At 35.2% G+C, this 19,293-nt stretch overlaps 1 protein-coding gene across 2 annotated transcripts in view; it reads right to left on the bottom strand.

Moving 5' to 3' along the window:
* The window catches only part of RUNDC3B (RUN domain containing 3B), a 152,954-nt gene that overhangs the window by 126,604 nt on the left and 7,057 nt on the right, over nucleotides 1-19,293 (bottom strand). For both annotated transcript variants that reach the window (XM_029234476.1, XM_029234477.1), the window contains exon 2: nucleotides 2,701-2,816. In XM_029234476.1, coding sequence (XP_029090309.1) covers nucleotides 2,701-2,816 — 116 coding nt within the window. The remainder of the gene's footprint in view (nucleotides 1-2,700; nucleotides 2,817-19,293) is intronic.

Here is a 19,293-nt window from a genome sequence, read left to right as displayed (position 1 = left end):
TGTGTCAGCACAGACTACATTGTGTCTGGGGATGAATTTTGGTTTTCTCTGAAAAAAATTGATAAATTAAACACCCTTTTATTTCAAAAATAAAAAGTAGCTAGAGAAAAGTAAATCTTATAAACCCATGAAGTTATACATTTAAAATTTGTACTTCTATCAAGAAAAACATTGAAAAAATGAGTTGTTATAATAACTAAATTTTGGGCTTCCCTGGTAGCGCAGTGGTTGAGAGTCCACCTGCCGATGCAGTGGACACGGGTTCGTGCCCAGTCCGGGAAGGTCCCACGTGCTGCGAAGCGGCTGGGCTCATGAGCCATGGCCGCTGAGCCTGCGCATCTGGAGCCTGTGCTCCACAACGGGAGAGGCCACAACAGTGAGAGGCCCGCGTACCGCAAAAAAATAATAAAAAATAACTAAATTTTAAGTGAACACACTGTACTATTGAAATAATTATATAACTTCTCAGGACTTCCCTGGTGGTCCAGTGGGTAAGACTCCATGCTCCCCATGTAGGGGGCCTGGGTTCAATCCCTGCTCGGGGAACTAGATCCCACATGCATGCCGCAAATAAGAGTTCGCATGCCGCAACTAAGAGTCTGCATGCCACAACTAAACATGCCGCAAAGAAGATCCCGCCTGCCGCAACTAAGACCCGGCGCAGCCAAAATAAATATTTAAAAAACCAAAAAACCCAAACAAAAAATCCTCCCAAATAATTATATAACTTCTCCAAAAGTAAAAGCAATTTATTACATATTAGAATACCAAAAAATGGGCAATATTATATGAAGTTTCTAGACACTTGAATCTTTAATAAACTACTTCATCTTGAGAGTTACAGATCATTTCATAATTCATATCTATAGTAATAACAGTGACCACCATAGTTGGCCTATAGGAACTTTTTTTTTATTTTAAATTTTTTAATTTATTTCTAAAATGTGGGATCTTAGTTCCCCCACCAAGGATCGAACCCGTGCCCCCTGCAGTGGAAGTGTGGAGTATTAACCACTGCACCACCAAGGAAGTCCCAACAGGTACTTTTTTTAAAAAGCATGTTTTGAATTATTAATCTTACCTAGCTTAAAAAATTCACACAAACCTCATTGGATCATCTTTCTTACTGTCTTACTGTCACACTCGTGGAAATCTTATCCATAAATCAACTAGAGATTCTATTCTCAACACAGTAGTTCACTGGCTTCTCAGAAATAACATTCATGGTGATGAAGTAAGTCTAAAGGCCTATGATCTGTATTTTGCTGAGGCATGACTCAGAAGATGGCACACAGGCGTGCAGGAGGGGTCCACTTATGCGGTAGTTGGTCAACCCCGTAACTCAGTACGGCTATATCAACATGGTCTAATTGTTTTCTGTTACAGTTGTTTACGTATTTTGTGAGCGAATTAAATGCTAAATGGTACACCAAATCAAGAGAATTGAGGTCTTATGATAAAAGCCTTGGAACATTAGGGTACATCAAGCTCTGCTGTACTTGATGTGTTTTAAAGTATTATTTATAAAATTATGTATAAAATTTTAAAATACAATCACCACACAATATAGTAACCATGACAATATTTCAAAATACTTTCAGACGCTCTGCGTTCATAAAAACTTATTTTCTCATAAAAGGTAACACACTAATGACAGAAATTTTAGAAAATACAGAACAGCAAAATAAGAAAAATAAATAACCCTTTAAAAATACAGAACAACAAACTTTTAACAGAAAAGCACCAGTGATTTTTATGGATCTCATTTTAAATTGCGAAGGGCTGAATGAATTCAGATTTTGTTTCCCCATTTATTAAATCCAACCATTTGTTATAAGCCCACAGGACTGCTCAACTGATGCTTTCAGCATCAAAAAGCACAAAACAGATTAACCTTCAGATTAAATTTGAGATTCTCATAAACTATATTACCACACAGGTTACTTATTTGAAACTACTATACTATTAAGATTGTAAAGATAATAAAAACTTAAGTGAAAACATCTAAGATCAAGTCTCCTTTAGGAAAACTAGATAATGGAATTGTGATAAAGTTATTATTTATTATTACTAAAATTTATACTACATAATATTTCTTGATGTTATCAGCTATATTTTACAGATGTATATTTTTAATTTAAAAATATTTTATAATTCTGAGAGAACACAACTCCCATCTTCCCTTTTAAATTTTAAGAGATTTACATTTCTGACATTAATACATTTACTGATTTATTTTTTTAAAAGTCCAGCATCTCTTTTACATAGCACTTTTTTAACCTACTTACAGCTAAAAAATTTTCAAAGATTCTGAGTTTAATGAAGAGAAGATTAAGCAAACAAACTTAATGCCTGGATGCTTCTCTGTAAACTAATTAAAATACCAACTAGTAATCTTTGAAGATGGGCTACCTTTTAATTTAAACTTTTATTTTAATTACATATAGAAAGTGATCCTGCTTCTTGTATGTGGCAATTAATATATTCAATATTTTTAATGCATCCTGGAAATGGGTATAAATCCAAGAACAGAGATTCTTTACAGGGACACAGCCAAAAGATTAGACCTTCTAAAATCAGTTTTATGTTTCTCAAGATGCTGCTTGGCTGCTACACACACCAGACTGTATGGTTTCTAAAATTTCAACCTTGTTAATATGAGAGCTGTTGGCAGAATAAATAATACATTAGCGCTATTACCTTTCAGCCGGTGACTTAGAATCTGTTCCAAAATAGCGGCAAAATTGTTAAATTCAGGAGAAGAATCATCAATTGTCTCAAAGCAGGACCGATCAATCAGGGTCTTCACAGAAAACCTATGGAAAAAAAGAGATTACGATTGCTTTTAAGTAGACTTGATTCATTCACCTAAATAGGAAAAACTAGAGGAAAGCAATTTAGAGAAGTATTACAGAAATACTTTATAAGATTATATATTCTGAAAACTCCATTTACTCAAATTCACTCTGTCAATAGAAAATTTTACAGAAATATCAGACTTTTCACTTATATATTTACTATCTGTTGACTACATTAAGCGTTAGAAATAGTTCACTGTCCACAGAACCAGTAAAATCAGAATAGAAAAGATGAATGAAATTATTAAGTTGAAAGCCATAATACTACTTGTAAGAGACTGCAGCGTCAGACCAAAATGTTTCTAAGAGTTTCGAGCACAAAATGGAATAAAACAGGTTGTGAGTATTCATGAGGTGTAGATCCCAAGTTTTTATGAGCTATAATAGGAAAACTTACAACTCTGTAAAGTGCACTATATTTTTCCTTCTCTTCAGAACGTCCTTTGTCTCTATTTTTGACTGCCAAGTACCAGTGCATTTTCCAAGACTCAGCTTAAATGCCATCTCTTCAATGAAGAATTATCCTCCTACAGATTCCTAGCACAAACTAGCATTTTGTTGGTATTTCCTTTAAGAGATGAGTACAATTTATCTTACTGCTGTTACTTGTGTGGTCTAACTCTATTTTATTAGAATATAAGTTCCTTCAGGGCAGAAACATAGCTTCTGTGTGTTTATATCTTCCTCAGCACATAGGACAATGCCTTGAACGATGTACTCTGTAAGTACTTGTTGATTTATTTGTAAGATCTATTTTGAAGGCGTGGCAAAGAAACATTTAAAGGCCAATGTCACAGCAAGACAAAAAGAAAGTTTATGATTTTTAACATGTATACCCTTCCTGTAACTACCACCAAAATCCGGATCCTGAACAGTTCTGTTGCCCCTAGCATTTCCCTCATGCTATCCCTTTATAACCATACCATCCCTTTACAGTCATAGCCTATGAAGGGTGATATGTGAGTGCCTAAGTAAAGACAATCAATAGGGTATGAAGAGAAGGGGATAACGATGAGAGTTGTTAAATCATTAGAAATGTAAACTATGAGGGAGATAAAGGAGTATAAATTGTTCCTTAGGGTTTAGGCTTATTGGCAATGCTTATTTAATCAGGACAAAAAATATAGGAGACAAGTATAAAGGCAAATATAAAGAGATTTGTTTATATGAGTTATATCTATCAACATTTACTATATTAGAACTGAGTAATGTCTAAAATACAGGCAGTCCTCCCTTTGCACATAAAAATGACTGTGTAAGCTGAAACCATGCAAAGTGATCCCAATAATCAATGGAAAGAATTACAATTATTCTGTGCCCTTTACAAATTTTTGTCAAAACATTAAAAACTCTCTCACTGCCAGTTATTATGTATAGGGAAATGGAAAAAACAGTCAAACGTATTTATTTACTACACTGTAATTTAGAACATTAGCAATACTGAGAATTCATTTTTCTGTCCTATGCCCTTTTCATTGACAATACACTAGAAGAGTGCTGCCAATCTTCAGCAAACTTCTAATAAGAATAAATAAGTATAACGTTCTTATTCAGTAAAAGAATGAAACGCTAAGTGTTCCTAAAATGAATAAACAAAAACCATGCAGTCTCCACCTCCACCTTTGACCTAAAAAGAAGGAAACTTCTGAACGTTTCTCTCTAATCTTTAACAGATAGAACGGAATGGGAAATGTAACTCTGCAATCACACCCGAGGTAGGAGTAATCTACCACTTCAAAAAAGCATGGCATCTAAGATAGTAAGCACATAGGTGAAATGAACTGAAAACTACATTTAAAGATAAAAAATAATAGAGCGCTTATTTCATCAAAACGAGCTAGGATAGAACTCAATTTCCACCTGTAACAGCCTGGTAAGATTTTAGCCACTACTGTCCTCCAGGAATAATACAAAATTACCTAAGAAATTTTCTTCTTTGTAAATGTAACAGGAAGGAAAAGCCATGGAGAGTAACACATATATCTCTGTAGCATCAAGAGCCATGTACAGATCAATCAGTAGTCAATAAAACATGCCTTTCTATCATGTTATTAGTGCATCGTCTCCTCTAGAAGACACTATCGGCATGATGAAAATCTAAAATGGTGAACCTCAGAGCACTATATTACTTGTAACTCAGTATCTGGCTGAAAACTAAAACAAAGGTGCAAATATCCCAAAGCATATCATTAGACACAATTTCTGTTATTTCTAAGCATGAAGATATTTTAAGGGTGAGAAAGCTTTTTAAATAATTTCTATTATAACAAGGTTAATAATGAAGAAAAATAATGTTTCCCAGCATTGCTTTATCATTTATAGCCTACTCTCCTCCTGTCAACACAAATCAAAACTTCAGAAGGCAAATTCGTTCCTTAGAGTCCATGTTTTACTTCTAGCTAGCCAGGTCTTCCCACTCAACATCTACTTCTCTAGAGTCATGTGGCTAGTTCCATTATGCCAGAAGAGTGAGAAGCTTTTCCTCCATAACACAGTAACTAAGACATGCTATAAAAACCAAACCTGTAAAAAGAATTTCAATACATCCAAAAAACATCACACAGATGCTGAGCTATTTCCTGATAATGATGACAATATTAGTCATCTATTTCCCAAAAAGGACTGATTTTAAAATAATGAAATGACAATTTGATGAATGTCTAAAAATACCAAATCAAGTCTAAGTAACAGCTTTTACATAAGAATTAAAAAGCCAAAAATTTACATGAAAGGGTCTTTTAATTAAGTGTGGTTTTTGAAATGTCTCTCTCTTAAAAGATTTTCTTTCCCACCTTCAATGTCCAAAGGAAATTTTTGTTAGCTTAGAAATAAGAAAAAATGTGACTAAAACCATCAAACTTAAAGCAGGAACTACCTTTTTCCCTTTGGAAACATACCAAGAAAGGTGAGATGGTTACCAAAACTACGTTTAAAACAATCTTCATTACACCCATATTAATTCCTTCCACAGCTCATAAGTTTGTAATATAATTGTAACAACAAATAGTTAAAAGCAAAAAATGTGACAATAAAGTCAAAAATAAAATTACTTTTCCTTAAAAAGCTAAAAATAGAGCTACCATATGATCCTGCAATCCCATTCCTGTGCATATATCCTCAGAAAACTATAATTCAAAAAGATACATGCACTCCAATGTTCATAGCAGCACTATTTACTTGACTATTTACAACAGTCAAGACATGGAAGCAAACCAAAATGTCCATCGATGGATGGATAAAGAAGTTGTAGTATGTATATACAATGGAATATACTCAGCCATAAAAAAGAATGAAATAATGCCATTTGTAGCAACACAGATGGACCTAGAGATTATCATACTAAGTGAAGTAAGCCAGACACAGAAAGATAAATATCATATGATATTGTTTATATATGAAATTTTTAAAAAATCATACAAATGAACTTATTTACAAAACAGAAAGAGACTCACAGACATAGAAAACAAACTCACGGTTACCAAAGAGGAACAGGGGGTGGGCAGAGGGATAAATCAGGAGTTTGGGATTAACATATACACACTACTATATATAAAATAGATAATCAACAAGGACCTACTGTATAGCACAGGGAACTATACTCAATATTTTGTAATACCTATAAGGGAAAACAATCTGAAAAGTAATACGTATATATCTATATATAGATACATATACACATATATATATCTAAATATATATATATCTGAGTCACTGTGCTGCACACCTGAAACTAACACAATATTGTAAATCAACTACACTTCAATAATAAAAAAAGAATTTTCTTGCAGGCCAAAATAACTTACTGTATTAAATATGTACACTCTTTACTGGAAAGAAACTATTTAAAGAATGAAAATTCACCTTTAATACTTAGGCCCTGCATTAGTAATATACACAGATATAGTCCCATATACACAGAGCAATCGAGTAGGAAAGAAATGTATTCCCATCTCTTTACAACAAGCTTATGTAATCTTAACCATTTATCAAACATGCTTCAGAAAAAAATTCATTTCACAAAAACCAGATTTTCTTATCTATATTGTTATATCCCTTTACATGGAATTATAGCTTAAGATAAGTAAAGTACATAAAAGCATACAGAATCATCACATTTCAAAACTAAAGTGGGGGGCACTCCCCTGGTGGCACAGTGGTTAAGAATCTACCTGCCAATGCAGGGGACACAGGTTCGAGCCCTGGTTTGGGAAGATCCCATACGCTGTGGAACAACTAAGCCAGTGAGCCACAACTACTGAGCCTGAGTTCTAGAGCCTGCGAGCCACAACTACTGACCCTGCATGACACAACTACTGAAGCCCACGTGCCTAGAGCCCGTGCTCTGTAACGAGAAGCCACCGCAATGAGAAGCCCACGCACCGCAACAAAGAATAGCCCCCGCTCGCCACAGAGAAACCCTGCGCACAGCAACAAAGACCCAAAACAGCCAAAAAAAAAAAAAAAAACCTAAACTAAAAGGGGTTCAGAAAAGTATATAGTCATTCATAAGAGTGATATTTTTTAAAAGAACATAAGTATCCAAATTGTAAGAGAGAATTCTTTCCACTACTTCACACCAAATTTACAGGATTCCTTATAATATATTATTATCACTATCAGTCTTTACCAAGGTGTGGGGGTAATGATCCTCTGCCATTAATATAATACCTACCGTTAATAATCAACAAGGAGATATGATACAATCCACCCCAAATGTAATGTAAAAGAGTGACTATGGATGATAATGAGCACAGTATTCAGGTATATGTTCATTAGAAAGAAGGTTTATTTCTTTTCATATATTTCATATCAGAAACCCCCCAAATGGAGAGGGGAGACAGCAGAAGCAAGAAGACCTACAATTCTGCAGCCTGTGGAAGGAAAACCACATTCACAGAAAGATAGACAAGATGAAAAGGCAGAGGACTCTGTACCACAGGAAGGAATAACATAAAACCCCAGAAAAACAACTAAATGAAGCAGAGATAGGCAACCTTCCAGAAAAAGAATTCAGAATAATGATAGTGAAGATGATCCAGGACCTTGGAAAAAGAATGGAGGGAAAAATCGAGCAGATGCAAGAAATGTTTAACAAAGGCCTAGAAGAATTAAAGAACAAACAAACAGAGATGAACAATACAATAACTGAAATGAAAAATACACTAGAAGGAATCAATAGCAGAATAACTGAGGCAAAAGAACGGATAAGTGACCTGGAAGACAGAATGGTGGAATTCACTGCCATGGAATAGAATAAAGAAAAAGAATGAAAAGAAATGAAGACAGCCTAAGAGACCTCTGGGACAACATTAAACGCAACAACATTCGCATTACAGGGGTCCCAGAAAGAGAAGAGAGAGAGAAAGGACCAGAGAAAATATTTGAAGAGATTATAGTCGAAAACTTCCCTAACATGGGAAAGAGCCACCCAAGTCCAGGAAGTGCAGAGAGTCCCAGGCAGGATAAACCCAAGGAAAAACATGCTGAGACACATAGTAATCATATTGGCAAAAATTAAAGACAAAGAAAAATTATTGAAAGCAACAAGGGAAAAATGACAAATAACATACAAGGGAACTCCCATAGGAGTTAACAGCTGATTTCTCAACAGAAACTCTACAAGCCAGAAGGGAGTGCTATGATATATTTAAAGTGATGAAAGAGAAGAACCTACAACCAGGATTACTCTACCTGGAAAGGATCTCATTCAGATTCAACGGAGAAATCAAAAGCTTTATAGACAAGCAAAAGCTAAGAGAACTCAGCACCACCACACCAGCTCTACAACAAATGCTAAAGGAACTTCTCTAAGTGGGAAACACAAGAGAAGAAAAGGACCTACAAAAACAAACCCATAACAATTAAGAAAATGGTAATAGGAACATACATACTGATAACTACCTTAAATGTGAATGGATTAAATGCTCCACCAAAAGACACAGGTTCACTGAATGGATACAAAAACAAGACCCATATATATGCTGTCTACAAGGGACCCACTTCAGACCTAGGGACACTACAGACTGAAAGTGAGGGGATGGAAAAAGATATTCCATGAAAATGGAAGTCAAAAGAAAGCTGGAGAAGCAATACTCATATCACATAAAAGACCTTAAAATAAAGAATGTTACAAGAGACAAGGAAAGACACTACATAATGATAAAGGGATCAATCCAAGAAGAAGATATAACAATTATAACTATATACGCACCCAACATAGGAGCATCTAAATACATAAAGCAACTACTAACAACTATAAAAGAGGAAACCGACAGTAAAATAATAATAGTGGGGGACTCTAACACCTCACTTACACCAATGGAGAGATCATCCAAACAGAAAATTAATAAGGAGACACAAGCTTTAAATGACACAATAGACCAAATAGATTTAATTGATATTTATAGGACATTCCATCCAAAAAGAGCAGATTACACTTTCTTCTCAAGAGCACACAGAACATTCTGCAGTATAGATCACGTCTTGGGTCACAAATCAAGCCTCAGTAAATTTAAGAAAACTGAAATCATATCAAGCATCTTTTCTGACCACCATGCTATGAGATTAGAAATCAATTACAGGGAAAAAAACGTAAAAAAAACACAAACACATGGAGGCTAAACAGTACATTACTAAATCACCAAGAGATCACTGAAGAAATCAAAATATACCTAGAGGGCTTCCCTGTTGGCACAGTGGTTGAGGATCTGCCTGCCAATGCAGGGGACACGGGTTCGAGCCCTGGTCTGGGAAGATCCCACGTGCCGTGAAGCAACTAAGCCCATGAGCCACAACTACTGAGCCAGCGCATCTGGACCCTGTGCTCCGCAACGGGAGAGGCCATGACAGTGAGAGGCCCACGCACTGCGATGAAGAGTGGCCCCCGCTCGCTGCAACTGGAGAAAGCCCTTGCACAGAAACGAAGACCCAACACAGCCAAAAATAAATATAAATAAATTAATTTAAAAAAAAACATACCTAGAGACAAATTACAACGAAAACACAATGATCCAAAACCTACGGGATGCAGCAAAAGCAGTTCTAAGAGGGAAGTTTAGAGCAATACAAGCCTACCTCAAGAAACAAGAAAAGTCTCAAATAAACAATCTAATCTTACACCTAAAGGAACTAGAGAAAGAAGAACAAATGAAACCGATCAGAGCAGAAATAAATGAAATAGAAACAGAGAAAACAACAGCAAAGATCAATAAAACTAAAAGCTGGTTCTTTGATAAGATAAACAAACTTTATAAACCATTAGCCAGACTCATCAAGAAAAAGAGGGAGAGGACTCAAATCAATAAAATTAGAAATGAAAAAGGAGAAGTTACAACAGACACCAGACAAATACAAAGCATCCTAAGAGACTACTACAAGCAACTCTATGCCAATAAAATGGTCAACCTGGAAGAAATGGACAGATTCTTAGAAAGGTATAACCTACCAAGACTGAACCAGGAAGAAACAGAAAATATGACCAATCACAAGTAATGAAATTGAAACTGTGATTAAAAATCTTCCAACAAACAAAAGTCCAGGACCAGATTGCTTCACAGGTGAATTCTATCAAACATTTAGAGAAGAGCTAACACCCATCCTTCTCAAACTCTTCCAAAAAACTACAGACGAAGGAAAACTCCCAAACTCATTCTATGAGCCCACCATCAACCCTGATACCAAAACCAGGCAAAGATACTACAAAAAAAGAAAATTACAGACCAATATCACTGATGAATATAGATGTAAAATTCCTCAACAAAATACTAGCAAACAGAATCCAACAACACATTAAAAGGATGATACACCATGATCAACTGGGATTTATCCCAGGGATGCAAGGATTCTTCAATATACGCAAATCAATCAATGTGATACACCATATTAACAAATTGAAGAAGAAAAACCATATGATCATCTCAAAAGATGCAGAAAAAGCTTCTGACAAAATTCAACACCCATTTATGATAAAAACTCTCCAGAAAGTGGGCATAGAGGGAACTTACCTCAACATAATGAAGGCCATATAAGACAAACCCACAGCCAACATCATTCTCAATGGTGAAAAACTGAAAGCATTTCCTCTAAGATCAGGAACAAGACAAGGATGTCCACTCTCGCCACTATTATTCAACACAGTTTGGAAGTCCTAGCCACGGCAATCAGAAGAAAAAGAAATAAAAGGAATCCAAATCGGAAAAGAAGAAGTAAAACTGTCACTGTTTGCAGATGACATGATACTATACATAGAGAATCCTAAAGATGCCACCAGAAAACTACTAGAGCTAATCAATAAATTTGGTAAAGTTTCAGGATACAAAATTAATGCACAGAAATCTCTTGCATTCCTATACATTAATGATGAAAAATCTGAAAGAGAACTTAAGGAAACACTCCCATTTACCGTTGCAACAAAAAGAGTAAAATACCTAGGAATAAACCTACCTAGGGAGACAAAAGACCTGTATGCAGAAAACTATAAGACACTGATGAAAGAAATTAAAGATGATACAAACAGATGGAGAGATATACCATATTCTTGGATTGGAAGAATCAATATTGTGAAAATGACTATACTACCCAAAGCAATCTACAGATTCAATGCTATCCCTATCATATTACCAATGGCATTTTTTACAGAACTAGAACAAAAAATCTTAAAATTTGTATGGAGATACAAAAGACCCCAATAGCCAAAGCAGTCTTGAGGGAAAAAAACAGAGCTGGAGGAATCAGAATCCCTGACTTCAGACTATACTACAAAGCTACAGTAATCAAGACAATATGGTACTGACACAAAAAGAGAAATATAGATCAATGGAACAGGATAGAAAGCCCACACACCTAGGGTCAACTAATCTATGACAAAGGAGGCAAGGATATACAATGGAGAAAAGACAGCCTCTTCAATAAGTGGTGCTGGGAAAACTGGACAGCTATATGTAAAAGAATGAAATTAGAACACTCCCTAATACCATACACAAAAATAAACTCAAAATAGATTAGAGACCTAAATGTAAGACCGGACACTATAAAACGCTTAGAGGAAAACATGGCAGAACACTCTATGATATAAATCACAGCAAGATCTTTTTTGATTCACCTTCTAGAGTAATGGAAATAAAAACAAAAATAAACAAATGGTACCTAATGAAACTTCAAAGCTTTTGCAAAGCAAACTACAAACAAGGTGAAAAGACAACCCTCAGAATGGGAGAAAATATGTGCAAACAAATCAACGGACAAAGGATTAATCTCCAAAATATATAAACAGCTCATGCAGCTCAATATTAAAAAAACCGAACAACCCAATCAAAAAAATGGGCAGAAAACCTAAATAGACATTTCTCCAAAGAAGACATACAGATGGCCAGGAAGCACATGAAAAGCTGCTCACCATCACTAATTATTAGAGAAGTGCAAATCAAAACTACAATGAGGTATCACCTCACACCAGTCAGAATGGTCATCATCAGAAAATCTACAAACAACAAATGCTGGAGAGGGTGTTGAGAAAAGAGAACCCTCTTGCACTATTGGTGGGAATGTAAATTGATACAGCCACTATGGAGAATAGTATGGAGGTTCCTCAAAAAACTAAAAATAGAATTACCGTATGACCCTGCAATCCCACTACTGGGCATATACCCAGAGAAAACCATAATTCAAAAAGACACATGCACCCCAATGTTCAGTGCAGCACTATTTACAATAGCCAGGTCATAGAAGCAACCTAAATGCCCACTGATAGACAAATGGATAAAGAAGACGTGGTACACATATACAATGGAATATTACTCAGCTATAAACAGGAACGAAATTGGGTCATTTGTAGAGTTGTGGTTGGATCTAGAGACTGTCATACAGAGTGAAGTAAGTCAGAAAGAGAAAAACAAATATCGTGTATTAACGCATATATGTGGAACCTAGAAAAATGGTACAGATGAACCGGTTTGCAGGGCAGAAATTGAGACACAGATGTAGAGAACAAATGTACGGACACCAAGGGGGGAAAGTGGCGGTGGGGGTGGTGGTGGGATGAATTGGGAGATTGGGATTGACAGGTATACACTGATATGTATAAAATGGATAACTAATAAGAACCTGCTGTATAAAATTAAATTAAATTTTTAAAAAAAGAACCCCCCCCCCAAATCTTTTTGAATCAGCAATTTGCCTTCTTTTTTCAAGTTTTATGCAAGTTAAGAACTCCCAACCATCATGTGTATTTTCCCCTTTATTTTTTTCTATAATTTAAATTCCTTGGTAAGGAGAAAAAAAATACTTTTCATAGATCCATTTAGCAGCAGTCTGTAGACTATTGTCCACAGGCCAAAACCAACCAGTTGCCTGTTTCTGTAAATAAAGTTTTATTGAAACACAGAATAAAAAAGTTCCAACCATCTGGAATATATACCGTGAAACTCAAAAGTCTATTTTGGCAGTGTTTACCATTTTTTAAACTTTTGCTCAATGTAAAGATCAAAAAAAGGGAGAGAAGTATATTTTAAAATATTTTCCCCACCTCTACTGTGGGGAAAGTCAAAATTTCTACTGTCAAAATTTCTTTCAAAATAGAATTGTTAATCTAGGTACCTTAAGGCTGAGATAGTATATTATTAACATCTTGTCCTGCTATATAAGCAGACTGATGAGAGCAAGATTGAACAACATGAAAAATAACGTTGAAGCACTATCTTCAAAAAAAAGGACAATTTTAAAAAATTTATTTAAAATTACAAAGTATTCAAACGAAGAAAACTTCTCAGCTTAATATAACTCATTTGACTTCTTATATGAAATAACTCCCAATTAAAATCATTTTAATAAAGAATACTTTCACTGTACACTTGGATCACATATCCCTTTGGAACCCAATTCTTCTTTACTCAATGACAAGTGAAAATATTCAAGTAATATATTTTAACATAGGTAAGCTATCTAGTAACTAGACAATTCTACTACTGAAGTTATTAGATTTTTTTAAATTTGTAAGCTTTTTATTTGTTTTCAGTTTTTAAACGTTATATTCTATTTATAGTTATTATAAAATATTTGCTATCTCCCCCGTGTTGTACAATAGATCCTTATAGATTATTTTATACCTAATATTTTATACCTCTTAATCCCCTGCCCTTATATTGCCCCTCCTCCTCCCTTCTCTCTCCCCACTGGTAACCACTGGTTTGTTCTCTATATCTGTGAGTCTAAAGCTATTAGATGTTTAAAACTCTACTATCATTAGAGATTAGTCATTAGGGTGACTGTTTAAAAATAAGTGAGGATGGTTCTTTAATTCACCTTCAACCTTATTTTGGAAATGTCCACTGCTATTATTCTTCACTAGTTAGGGAGAATTACCTCATTTGATAAACATGCCCACTACATACTAGATGCTGGGAATAAAACAGATGCTGAATAAACTATGATTCCTGGACTTGAGAAATGCACAATCTAATAGGAGACAAAAAGATAATTAGATTACAGCATAATGAGAGCCATATTTATTTAAAAGTATGTTTTAGGATGAGCGGGGATAAATGGTTCTAACACTACTGGAGAGGCAATAAAATTTAAATTTGCATTATATGTAATAAATCAAGGGTAACTGCCCAAAGGATAGAAACCAAATATATGAATAGTTGACCCTTGAACAACACAGGTTTGAACTGCAGAGGTCCACTTATACATGGACCATTTATTTCCCATAAATACATACTACAGTAGTATATGATCCACGGTTGGGTGAATCTGTGGATGCAGAATCACAAGTTTGGAGGTCTGACTGCAAAGTTACACGTGGACTTTTGACTTGTGGAGGATCAGCATCGCAAGCCCCACATTGTTCAAGGGTCAACTGTATAGAAAACAGAAAAGAATATATGACCAACAAGTTCATAGAGAGAAAAACTCTATGTGGAATAAATGAAATAATAAAAAATACTGATATATAAGAAAACAAGAAGAGAGAAAAAGTGAACATAAATAGTAAAATGGTAGCCATAAACCCAAATGTAATAACATTAAATAGAGATGGGCTAAATACTCTAAATAAAACACTAGATAAAATTCAAAATTCAATTCTATCCTGCCTACAAGAGACACTTTACATTTAAGGACCCAGAAATACTGAAATTTAGGAATGGAAAAAGTAGAGACTTCTCTGGTGGTCCGGTGGGTAAGACTCCACGCTCCCAATGCAGGGGGCCCAGGCTGAATCCCTGGTTGGGAACTAGATCCTGAATGCATGCCGCAACCTAAGAAGTCCACAGGCCACAACTAAAAGATCCCGCATACTGCAACTAAACATGCTGCAACGCAGACCTGGCACAGCCTATATAAATAAATAGGGGAAAAAAGAATGGAAAAAGTACATCATACAAATGCTAACAACAAGAAAGCTGTTTTAACTACGTTAATAGCAGGGAAAAAATAGACTTTAAGGTAGGAACAGTATTAGAGATAAAGAAGGACATTTCATGGTAACAAAGGAATGAAATCACTAGGAAGAGATCACAATTCTAAATCTGCACCCACCTAGTAATCGAGCAACAAAATACTTACAACAACAACAAAAAAATGACAGGGACTTCCCTGGTGGTCCACTGGCAAAGAATCCACCTTCCAAGGCAGGGGACCCAGGTTCCATCCCTGGTGGGGAACTAAGATCCCACATGCCGCGGGGCAACTAAGCCCACGTACCACAACTACTGAGCTCGTGTACCTCAACGAGAGAGCCCACATGCCGCAAATTACAGAGCCCACGCGCCCTGGAGCCCATGCGCCACAACTAAAGAGTGAAAAACCGTATGCCGCAACTAGAGAGAAACCCACATGCCACAACGAAGACCCAACACAGCCAAAGAAAAATAATAACGATAATAAAGAAAATAAATTTTAAAAAATATGACAGAACTAAGAGGAGAAAAAGACAAATCTACACTCACAGAGATAGACTTTAACACATCTCTCTTAATATCAGGCTAAGCACACAAACGACTAGTAAGGATACAGAAGATATAAACACAATTAGCATACTAGACCTAATTGGCATACATGCAATCAACAATGACAGCATACAGTCGTCCCTTGATAACTGTGGGGAATTGGTTCCAGGACCCCTGAGGATACCAAAATCCACAGATGCTCAAGTCCCTTAAAGTTGGACCTCCATATAGGCGGATGTGGAAGCAGTGGATACAGAGGGCTGTTTATATTCTTTTCAAATGCATATAAAATATTTATCAAAATTAACCATATGTTGCATCATAAAAGCATAAATAAAAATTCAAAACTTTAAAATCTTTTAGAATATTCTCTGCACAGTGGAATTAAGTTAGAATTCAATAACTAAAAATAGAAAATCCTCAGCTGTCTGAAAATTAAACAGTATCTTTTAAAATTACCCATGAGTCAAAAAAGAAATCCCAACAGAAAGTAGAAAACATTTTAAACTAATTAATAGTGAAGATACAAATTTTAAATCTTGTTTGCTATCTCAAAGCAATGTCAAACAAGGGAATGTGCAGTCTTAGAATGCATAGAACGGAAAGATGAAAAAGGCTGAAAAACAATGATTTAAACTCCCATCTCAAATTAGAAAAAGAAAATGAACTTTAAAAAAAGTGGAAGGAAGGAAATAAAGACAGGAAGAGGAATCAATAAATTAAGAAATATACAACAAAGGAAATTAACAAAGCCAAAGGCTGGTTCTCCGAAGATATTAATAAAACTCATATACTCCGGGTAAGAAAAAAAAACATGGGAAAAACAGAGATTACCAATATCAGGAGAGAAAAATGGAAAATGACTACAGATTTTTAAACAATAGAAAGATATTAAGAGGATATTAAGAAAAGTTTTAAGTTTAAATTTGATAACATACATGAAATCGGTGTATTCCTTGAAGAACTCGCTGAAACTGATAAAAGAAACAGGAAATCTCAATTGTTCAGTATCTATTAAATAAATTGAATCTGTTACTAAACGACTTCCCACAAAGACAATTTGAGGTTCAGATTTCTTCCCTGGTGAATTCTTCCAAAAGTTTAAGAAAGAAATAATTTTAATCTTACACAAATTCTTCTACAGAACACAAAAGAACATTACCCAACTTGTTTTGTAAGGTCAGATAATTTTAATGACAAACCGAGACAAGGACACCATAAGAAAGAACAATCACAGACCAAACACTTTCATGAACAAATATGCAAAAATCCCAAATAAAATATCAACTCGTTGAATGTAAATATATGTAAAAAAGATAATACAGCACAACCCAGTTTTTTTATTCCAGGGTAGTTTAGCATTAAAAAGTCAATCAATGTAATTCACTACATAAAAAGAAAAAAGGAGAGAAATCATACGTTCATCTTGACAGAAAAAATATTTGTTAACAGAGTATTCAGAATCCACTTATGATAAAAATTCTCAGCAATCTACAAGTAGAAGGGAACTAAAAAAAACCTACTACAAACATCCTACTTAAAGGTAAAACTATTAATGCTTTCTGTAATACTGTGGTCCTAGCCAGTGCAGTAAGACAAAAAAGAAAAGACATAAAGTTTAAAAAGGGAAGAAATAAAACAGGCACAAGACATGACAATGTACTCAGAATGCTAAAACAAATAAACAAACAAAAAACTGCAGAAAATCTATTAGATTTAATAAGTAAATCTGGTAAAATTGCTAGATTACAAGACCAGTATTTTAAAAGGTAAATTCCATGTCTATGCATCAGCAAAAAAGAAAGAAAATGAAAAGGTTGGGTTTTTTTTTTATAAATTTATTTATGTATTTTTGGCTGCGTTGGGTCTTCGTTGCTGCGCAGGGGCTTTTCTCTAGTTGCGGCAAGCGGAGGCTACTCTTTGTTGTGGTGCACAGGCTTCTCATTGCGGTGGCTTCTCTGGTTGCAGAGCAAGGGCTCTAGGCATGCAGGCTCTAGAGTGCGGACTCAGTAGTTGTGGCACATGGGCTTAGTTGCTCCGTGGCATGTGGGATCTTCCCGGACCAGGGATCAAACCCATGTGCCCTGCACGGTGCCACCAGGGAAGCCCGAAAAAGTTTTTAAACGATCTATTATAATAATACAGACATATCAAATATGGAAGGACAAATCTAAAAAGAGATATAATATGTATATGTTCAAAACTACAAAACATCTTTGAGAAAAATTTCAGAATAGTTAAATATATGAAGGGATGGATATAGTATATTCATGGATTGCATTTAAGTCTCATAAAAATGACAATTCCAAAAACTGATTTATAGATTAAGTGCAATCTTAATAAAAATCCAGCAGATTTTTTAATGGAAATTGACAAGCTGATTCTAAAATCTAGTTTGCAAAGCCCAAGAACAGACAATATTGAACAACAAAGCTGAAGAACTTACATTACCAAACATCAAGATACATTATAAAGTTATAGTTACTAAGCCAGTATGATATTAGCTCAAGGACAGACAAATAGACAAATGGAACAAAAGAGGGAGTCCAGAACAGTCACCTGACTTCCGATAAATGTGACACTTGAGTGTAGTGGGGAAAGCATGGTCTTTTTAATAAATGGTAACAGGTCAAACTGATTTTCCTAAGGTAAATACTTAAATCAGGTACGGGTAGATTGTTGATATAAATGTAAAAAAGCAAAACAATAAATCTTTTAGAAGAAAATAGAATAATATTTGCATTACTGCCAATTTCAGGTCACAATAAGCAACCCATGAAGGAAAGTTATGGACTACTTTACAATTAGGAACTTCTATTCATAAAAACACACTACAAAGAGAGTGAAAAATCAAGCCACCAAATGGGAAAAGATGCTTGCCTTAAATATATCCAGCAAAAGACCCACATAGAACGTACAAAGAGTTATACATCAGACAAACAAAAAGTCAGATATTCCAGATGATAAATGACTTGAACTGGCACTTCACAAAAGAGACTCTCCAAATGGACAACAGACTTATGGAAAGGTGCTTAACTTCAATAGACATCAGGGAAATACAAAATTTCAAGGGTTGGTGAGCACGCAGAGCAACTGGAATTCTTATACAGTTGACCACTGAGCAACATGGATTTGAACTGCACAGGTCCACTTTTACGCAGATTTTTTTTCAATAAATACAGCACTACACAATCACCGGTTGGTAGAATCTGAGAATGCAGAACTACCGATACAAAGGGCCCACTGTAAAGTTATATGCAGATTTTTGACTGCGCTGAGGGTCAGCACCCCTAACCCTTGCATTGTTCAAGGGTCAACTGTACACTGCTCACTACTATGCAGACTGGTACCAGGCCTTTGGAAAACTGTTATATCCACTGATATAACAGCTGAACATATGCATGCCATATAACCCAGGAACTCCACTCATAAGTATATATCTGACAGAAATATGTACATATATTCACCAAAATACATATTCATGAATATTC

This window comes from Monodon monoceros, unplaced genomic scaffold, assembly GCF_005190385.1.
Source record: "Monodon monoceros isolate NGI ecotype Baffin Bay Population unplaced genomic scaffold, NGI_Narwhal_1 Super_Scaffold_2, whole genome shotgun sequence".
NCBI lineage: Eukaryota > Metazoa > Chordata > Mammalia > Artiodactyla > Monodontidae > Monodon > Monodon monoceros.
This window is presented reverse-complemented; position numbering and strand designations above follow the sequence as displayed.